The 8,622-nt window shown below is 36.7% G+C and overlaps 1 protein-coding gene across 4 annotated transcripts; it reads right to left on the bottom strand.

Annotated features, from left to right (window-relative positions):
- Positions 1-3,091: 3,091 nt before the first annotated feature.
- Positions 3,092-6,803, bottom strand: LOC109583455 (calcium-dependent protein kinase 3-like). 4 transcript variants are annotated; one of them, XM_019998814.1, is made up of 13 exons: positions 6,713-6,803; positions 6,626-6,655; positions 6,089-6,161; positions 5,561-5,681; positions 5,461-5,520; positions 5,296-5,410; positions 5,053-5,243; positions 4,786-5,000; positions 4,626-4,732; positions 3,744-4,577; positions 3,563-3,694; positions 3,434-3,471; positions 3,092-3,360 (listed from the first exon to the last, which is right to left on the bottom strand). In XM_019998814.1, the coding sequence occupies exons 1-13, from the start codon at positions 6,717-6,719 to the stop codon at positions 3,280-3,282; spliced, it is 2,004 nt and encodes a 667-aa protein (XP_019854373.1). In that variant the 5' UTR covers positions 6,720-6,803; the 3' UTR covers positions 3,092-3,279. The 4 variants fall into 4 exon arrangements, with proteins under 4 accessions (XP_019854373.1, XP_019854375.1, XP_019854388.1 ...); XM_019998816.1 differs by having other exon boundaries at positions 3,581-3,694; XM_019998829.1 differs by having other exon boundaries at positions 3,592-3,694.
- Positions 6,804-8,622: the final 1,819 nt, after the last annotated feature.

The following is an 8,622-nucleotide window of genomic DNA, read 5'->3' as shown; positions in this document are numbered from 1 at the left end:
CTCCGGAACAACTGCAGTTAAGGCAAAACACCAGACCCTTCCCCGCCGTCCACCCAAATGACTGTAGGCTGGGGAATGGTCTGGGCGGCGAGACTACCTCTCCCCTGCACCACCACGACCCTGCTGCATCATCAACGCTGGTTGTTGTATTTATACTCGGTTTTTATAATAAATCAATGAATTATTAATACTGGGGCATAGCTCCAGTGTATATATATAGGGGTGACGCCCCTATTACCGGAGCTCTAGCTCTGCATACTGTGTCCGGTTACCGGAGCTCTAGACACTTCGTATTACTTATATAGTATAATAGTACAAAACAGAAATAAAAGGGCCAAATCCCCGGGAGTGTGAGGCCCTCCAAAAATTATTGGCATTATAAGCACACGTACACATATATACATAATCTACATTACTCAACTTTGCACACCTTTTTACTACCCTTTTTGTTTGAGCCATTGTGGGTTCTATCAGGACTCTCAAAGGTTCTGGCAGACTGTAAGGCGCCAGTCCACATCCTATAAGTAACTTGCTAGTTGCTATTAATTTTGAAAAAAGGATATAAACTGCAACAATGCAATTACTGCACTGATCCATAAAATAAATTATAGGTGTGGTCAGCACTCAGCAGATATCGAGATGAGATACCATGGCAACCATGGCACATGGGTAGGAGAAAGAAGAAAAGCTGAAATTTATTTTAGCATCTGAAGCTCTATTCAATAAAAGAGTTGGCACAAAAATTTTTCCTAAATATTTAAAAGAGACTGAGAGAGTTTGGTTGTTCCTGCTTTCCCTAGTGCCGCCTGAAAATTTTTCAAAGAGGCTAAATCACAAACTTTGAGCAACTGTAACTCACAAACAACGAAGTTAGGACAAAATCGTTCTTTTTTTCTTGTTAGATGGGATTTTTTACCTCTGAAGTGAAACACGAGCTCTCACTTGGAGAGAGGCACCCTGGTTTGGCAGTTCACAGCTTTTTGGTGCCACGGAATGCTACAAGAGCATAACTAGATGAAAGAAAGCAACTTTATCTGTTGCTAGAAGAAGAAATATAGCTCTAGACTGCTCAGACAAAAAGATAATTTTTTTACAAATCAATTAAACTGTGTGGACAGAATGACAGAACGAGTACACTATAGCACATGCCCTCGCCACAGTCAGTGAAGTGTAACACGACAAAAGTGAAACAGTAATGGTTTTTTCAAGAAAAATTGGAAAGAATGTTTAGCTACCTTGCTGAGCTGCTGCAGCAATTAAAGGTGTGGCTGGAATGAAGGGTGTGGCCATAGATAATAGAGTAAATGAATTACTCTATAGAGTAAATTTCATTTACTCTATTATTTATGGTGTGGCTCAGTTCAATCATAATATCATAGATATTATGATTGATAATATGCACATTATGATATTATGCATATTAATATTATGCATAATATGCATATTATGATAATATGCACCGCCCGGTTTAGTAAAATGGAGCCATGTGGCCTTGCTGTGGACAGAAAGCTTTAGTTTTTCTAGGCATGCACACAGTTTTACACAGATTTGTTAGGATCTACTTGTTTCATGCAATTCCTATATCCAGTTTCTTCAGTTTCAAGGCAGTAGCCACGTTCTAGTAGAAGAGAGAGACTAAAAGTGGGAAGAGAGAGAGAGAGACAGAGAAAGAGAGAGAGAGAGTGTGTGTGTGTGTGTGTGTGTGAGGACTGAGGAGAATAATAATCATTTAAATGTAAAAAAGAAGGCAGAGAGGAAGGAACATACAGGAGCAAAGATGAGAAGGAATGATAGGGAAGAAGATGGGAGAGTGCATGAGAATAGACCACCGTATAGCTGGAAATATTTGCTGGAATTTAATTTTGCTGTTTGCTGTTCATCATAAAAAAGCACAATTTAATTCCGCAAAGCATTATAAGTAATGGGTGTATCAACAGTACACGCCTACACCAGCAAAATTAAATTCCACAAACATTAAAATTAGTTAAGGTTACTTTTAAATGCGGGTACCATTAATTGCGAATTTTGCGTTAGGGTTAAAAATCGCAATTATTAATACTTGCAATTATTAATAATGACATCATGATGCCATATAACTATTAGTAATAATTACTTAATCGCAATTTTTAACACCAGCAAAATCTACCTTGTGCTAAAATCGCAAAATTTAGTACCCGCAATTAAAAGTCACTCTAAGGTATATGGGTACAAAATCGCAAAATATAATTCCCGCAAACTTTTCCAGCTATACAGTATATAATTCAGGGAGATTAAAGAAGGAGGCACAGTGAGAGAGACCATACATTAGGAGAGGGTATGGGTGCATGGATCATATGTATTGCATCTTAAAGAGGGGGAAGAAAGAGGCAAAGGTAGAGCATACAATGTACACGTTCACAAAGACATTATGCACTAGGGAAAGCAATTAAATGTTGCCAAGTGGCATGAACAGGATTTCCCACATTTTTTTGGCATAGTGCTCAGCATTTTGATGGTGAGTAACATCATGTACTATAGTAAAAGGTGTAATACATGTAGATGTATGTAAAAAATCACTGGAAGAAAATTTTCCTCTTTTATAATTTTTTTCTGATACATATAGCTATATGTTCTTATGTCGCATTGAAAGTTTGAGCTGATTTTGATCAAATTTAATTCTTTAATGAATTGTTCCCTTGGCTCCAAATGTCATGTACCGTAAATCCTTAAATAGAAGCCGCATTCAAATAAACGCTGGGGTAGCAATAGAATTAAACCATAGATTAGTTATGGTCCATAGTCAATCCAACAACACTTTAACAAACTGAGGTATGGTCACTGATCTATCTAGGCTGATCCTTTTAGGCAGTGGCTGATCATTAAAATTAAAATGAAAATTAATAATTTTAACAATATCATCCAAGATATCATCAAAACTAAAAATGCAATAATCTAATTAGCATAATGCTACTGCAGCCCCGGTATGTCAATTCATTAGGTTCCCCAAAGTAAAGAGTCTTTCAAAACGTACATGTAAATTTTGGGATTTTGCTTCACATCATTTACTGAAGAGTTGTTTCCCTCTCCTCACTGTACCAGATGACATCAAAAATTAACAGTGAAAACTTCACATAAACTTTGAGTAACAGCATGATGACAAGAAAGTAATCAGACATAAGTGATTGTAAGTCAAGGAGGAGTTTCCTGTCATATTTATACAATTACTAACAGTATACATTATAACAATTTTAGTGAAATAGATCTACATGTACATGTGCCTTCTTTTGCTGCACTATAGTGTTAGAAACAGTAGGAGCTTCTGCTATGAATAGATGCATGGTGTTGGCGCCTTACTGGCTTGTGTGGTAGTACCAGGTACTTCTGAAAGGAGACAAATATTACACACATGTACATGAAGTTGCAAGTAAAATTTATAATGGCCACCAATATATACCTTGTGCTTCCTGCTTTGAGTCAAGATGCTTGGTTGATCTATAATGGAAAGAAAACAGCATAATTAACTAACAGTTACACTTAAATAAGCTTATGAATCAATAGCTGATCAATTAGTAAGTTTATTTACAAGTTAGAGTTGATTGACTTGGAACTGACGTTGCTTGACCTTCAGTCTCTTGGATTGCCACTGTCTCTTGGGTTGCTACTGTATCTTGGGATGTCAGACTTGGCATTACTGTCTCAGTCTCCTTGCTTGGTCCTATTTTAAGTATATTGACTTTCAGTGGAAAAAGCATTGATTTCCTTACCTTTGCATCTCTGTTTGTACTTCTCAAAGAAGATAGGATATCGTATTTTATCTTCAATTTTAGAGACATCACCAGCTTCAATCACACCACGCTCCATCAGTAACAGTGTAAACTGAACTCTACTCATATTGGACACATTGTGGCTCTTGAGGTGAACCACAGAGGTACACACCTTAGCACTGCTGAAGTCTATATCACTCATTTTACCATAGTAATCAGCAACAGTCAGGCAGAGATCTATTTTAGGATAAGACGTGTTAATATCAAAGTTTGGTAACGAAAACGGCTTCAATTTCCTTGTATCTCCCCAATCAGATCTTTCCAGGACTCCAACAGTGATTGCAACAGCGAGAGGGTATTTCCCGAGTTCTTCCATCAAATCAGTGAAAAGCCTGATAAAGGACTTGTTAGCATCCAAAGCAGTTCCACGTAGCACAGTAACAACCATGCGATAACGCTCCACTTGATGGCTATTTAAACAGAGACCCAATGCATACACAACTTGAATAACGGCTGGCCTGAATTCCTTCAATTCCTTTAATTTCTCAGTTACTTTTGAGTCAATGTCTACGTCAAAACGCAGGTATGCTTTGAAGCTCTTAATTTCTTCATACCCCAGACCAGTCAGTATCTTGTCGACGTAACTTGCAGCAACTTGTGGAGACGTTTGTGATGCATGGGTGGAGTATAATTCTAAAAACCTTTTTGATAACGACCAATCAGGTTTTATATATGACTTCACACCAACAACTGCAAGTAATCTGGTGTAATTATCGACAATGTATTGAGGCACTGAATGGGATATACTGACCATAGCATGATATAACTGTTTACCTAAAAGTACCTTCATAATAACTCGAGACTAAATGTGTTAGTACATACCATATACTTTATTTTGGTCTGGCTCACTATCCTGTGGTACTTGTATGATATCTTGCGGACCATCTTCCTTGAAATAAGGATCACCTAATACTTCACTGGCACATGGTCTATTATTATTGATAAAATTAGAAAAAGGTAAAATAGTCACATGTACACGTACCTTGAATCTTTGTTATACTTAATCATATTTTTAATTAGAGCACGAGCTAAAGGCTTGTCATTTAATAACTGAAAGTCACAGGTAACGTAATTCTTCACATTTTGATGAATCCTGAAAACATTATCATGCCCTCTATTAAAAGGATGGTGTCCTTTTGTTATTAAATAGTAGGTTACACATCCCATTGAAAATATATCAGACTGGCGACTGAATTTCTGTAAATAAAATTATAAAATATATTTATATCATGTTGTTCAATAAACTAACACAACCACTAGGGTCATCAAGCAGTAGTTCCGGAGCCATCCATGTATCAGTTACTCTGCCTCTGTGCGTGGTTTTGGAATCACGAGAAGTTAATTTTGTAGATATTCCAAAATCGGCCAGGACTGCTTTAACTTCAGACGATGAGCCCTTTTGTAGCAAAAGAATGTTTCCTGGTTTAATGTCTCTATGGACTAAAAGTGTCAATACTTAGTAACACCAGTGTTTTAATGTAGCGTAACATACCAATCCACCTCTTATGTAAATATTCCAGTCCTTTCACTGCATCTCTTATGATGTTTTCCTTAACAACAATGAACCCAGAAAATCTATTTGCTACTTTCTTGTAGTTCACACAAAACTATATTTTACATGTGTTAAAAATACAATGATATTATGAGGTTAGCTAACTAAATCAAGTGAGGCCAGACAGAGTTCTAATACAATATATTGGTTTTCAAGACCATCTTCCTAATAATAGCAATAATCAATTTCAAAACTAACAACTCACAATAGCAAGAATCTTTACAATGTTCTCATGTTGTATTGTCAACAAAAGATTTATATCCTCAGAACTTAATGTCTTTTCATATAATCTCTTCACTGCTACCTCTTGACCATTATAAGTCCCTCTATATAAATGGAGGAGAAACTTGAACTAACATTAATGTAAGCTTGTGGTATTTCATTAAAGCTGCTTCAGCATAACGGTCTCCAAACCATTTGGAAACCTCAATCATATCATGAACTATTAACTAATCATTAACATCAAATAGGATTATTACGGCATGAATAGCTTAAATAGAATTGAATCCAAGGGCTCTGACACACCCTGGAATCCAGTACACTCTCGTTGGAATCCAATTGGATACAGTGAAATCCAAAACTTGGAATCCAAGGTTTAAAAGCAGTATCCTGGGTTATACGAGCATTTTTGTATACTAATTGGAATCCAACAGAAAAATAGCAATTGAATTTAGGAATCCAGGCATCCTTTGCAAAATTTGAGCCCGTAGGACCCCTCGGATAAATCACTAACCTGCGAACGGTACTGCTCTTTCCTTTCCCAAGCAATGAATCTTCACATACATCATACCAAAGACTTTTATTAACTATCAGGCCATAAATAATCAATATAACTAAGACCAAGAGTGGATAATTATTTAGGGAGAGTGTTTAACCTGCCTATATACTCTGATACACAGCGCGTATGTTTACATCCGTTTTTTGCAAGTATAGGGAGATAATCCCAGTAATCTTCAAAATTATGGGTGTAGTTAATAAAATGGCGCTTGAAGCATGCAGGCAACTTTAAGACTTATATCTCCACTCCGAGGATTATGTAGTGCGAGAAACAAGCAGGAGCAGACAGGAATATGTTCTTCTAATGGTTGGCTATTTCTTTTTTTGCAGCTTTTTGACTTGGAATGAATATAAGGACGCAAGAATGCCTACTTGGTGCTAAGCACCATGCTATGTAAACATACGCACTGTGGTATCACAGATTATAGGCACGTTAGACACTCTCCCTAAATAATTATCCACTCTTGCTAAGACAAATAATTATTATACAAACCTCTATTTATTGAAAATGAAGGATCAGGATCTACAGAACAACAATATACAAACAAATCACATCACAGAAGATAGAAAGTTTACTTACCTGTCATTATTGAGGTACTAGATGTAGACTTCTACCTCGACTTCTACAATCTTGTGTCTACACGTGAATGATCACGAGTATGGGAGGTGATTCATAAAAAGGCGGAGTTAGTTACGTCACGTGGTGCACGCGCACCCTATCCGGAAATGCTCCCCGGCTAAAGCATCCAGAAAAAAATGAAAACGTTCTTGGCTCACTCAGCCGCCATGTGTACGTGCATAAATATTAGAGTAAATGAAAGCTGATTTTTGTATTAAGCACATCATTGCAGTTTTTGGGACTTATGGTGTAAAACCTTGGAGTTTTCAGTTGAAAACCTTCGGTCCCACCCCCTCATTAAGCCGCATGCAGAATGTATGTTTAGCTGATTATCTCTGTAGTTGTTGATTCAAAATTAGTACTTTTATTTTTCAAAACAAGTAATCGTGCATGCCTACCTGCTGATACCAGACAACAGTTAAAATTGCACTGCTACCATACTTGAAAAAACTCATTGATCATTATGCAACTTATGTATTGCTACATCTCTGATCTTTGGAGTGGATCAAGTGAAAGGACCTTGCCTCATGAACTGCTTCATATTGCATGCCTTTGCTGCATATATAGTAGTAACAAATTATTTAAAAATATTTTTGGCAATTTAAATCAAAAAAATAACATACAAGAATACAACTGACAATGTATGGTACAACAATAATTCATTTGCACTTTTATGCTGCGTATTGCTTACTGAAAGTCATTTGCTGCACAGTGCCAAATATTTCATTTGGCACATCAATAATCACTGGTAAAATGTTCTAAAGCCATGCAAAGATTAAAATTTTGTTGTCAAAAAGAGTATTGACGCATTTTTAGAATATTTTGTGGAAATGCTGTTTAAAAGCAGGGACAAGCATGGTCTTAACTCTTCTTTACCTTTGTGGATTCATCACAACTTGAGACCTGAATGCCTATGAAGTATTTCAAGTCTTTTTTGACCAGAGCTCTTTGCCACGGCGTTTAATAGCGGTGTAGACTGTAGAGTAGACCACCATTTCCAGTTGATCAAATAGAGTTTTACAAAATGTATCTAACAAAGAGGGAATTTCATCTTGTATGTTATGCTATTTGTGTTTGAGCACTTGATTGCAGTTGCAAGTACACTTTGAGGCTTCATTTTTGTTATTATTTTCTCAGTACCTTGAAATTGTGTCACATCATGGCCCAAAATTACTTATCAATGTATGTACATGTACATATGTATTATGCAGTATGTGTGGTAATTGTTGCTCTTTCCTGTTTCATTTAGGTCACCTCCCCCTCCAAATCTACCAGGTAGTGGTGGGCGATATATCGATACAGTATCGATACTATTCGATATTTCTATGTATCGATACGGTATCAAATCGAAAATCATGAGATTGCAAAAACGATTCGATATACCACGCCCATTTATTAATAGTTATCACCAATTACCACGCCTATTTATTAATAGTTACGACTAATTAACTCAATATTTATTAAGTTTTTAGATAATAATAATCATTGGAGCCATTATTTCAGCTGCAAATCCTGCAATAGCTTTGTCAGGTCAGCGGCACTGCAAGCTTGAATTCTTGTGGGAGACTGGGAGTCTGGTAGAAGGTGCCTGTTTGTCTAGTAGTTCTACTGATTTAAGTATCATGGCTTCTAGTTCTCTACTGTTGGTGCAGAGTCACTATCCATGCTATCTCTAATGAGGGGGTGTGGCTTTGATATTGTATCGAAAACATATCGATATGTGTCGATATTGCATGTTTTAGCATAGCTATGGTTTTAGTCTCGCGTGGCCAGACTAATTGCATGTGTATCGAATCGTTATCGAATCGATCTGAAATTTTGAGTATCGCCCACCACTACTACCAGGTGGAGAAGCCCATAAATTAGCATTT

This window comes from Amphimedon queenslandica, unplaced genomic scaffold (genome assembly GCF_000090795.2).
Source record: "Amphimedon queenslandica unplaced genomic scaffold, v1.1 AMPQUscaffold_13518, whole genome shotgun sequence".
NCBI lineage: Eukaryota > Metazoa > Porifera > Demospongiae > Haplosclerida > Niphatidae > Amphimedon > Amphimedon queenslandica.
Note: the sequence above shows the minus strand (reverse complement) of the source record. Positions and strands in the feature narration are given on the sequence as shown.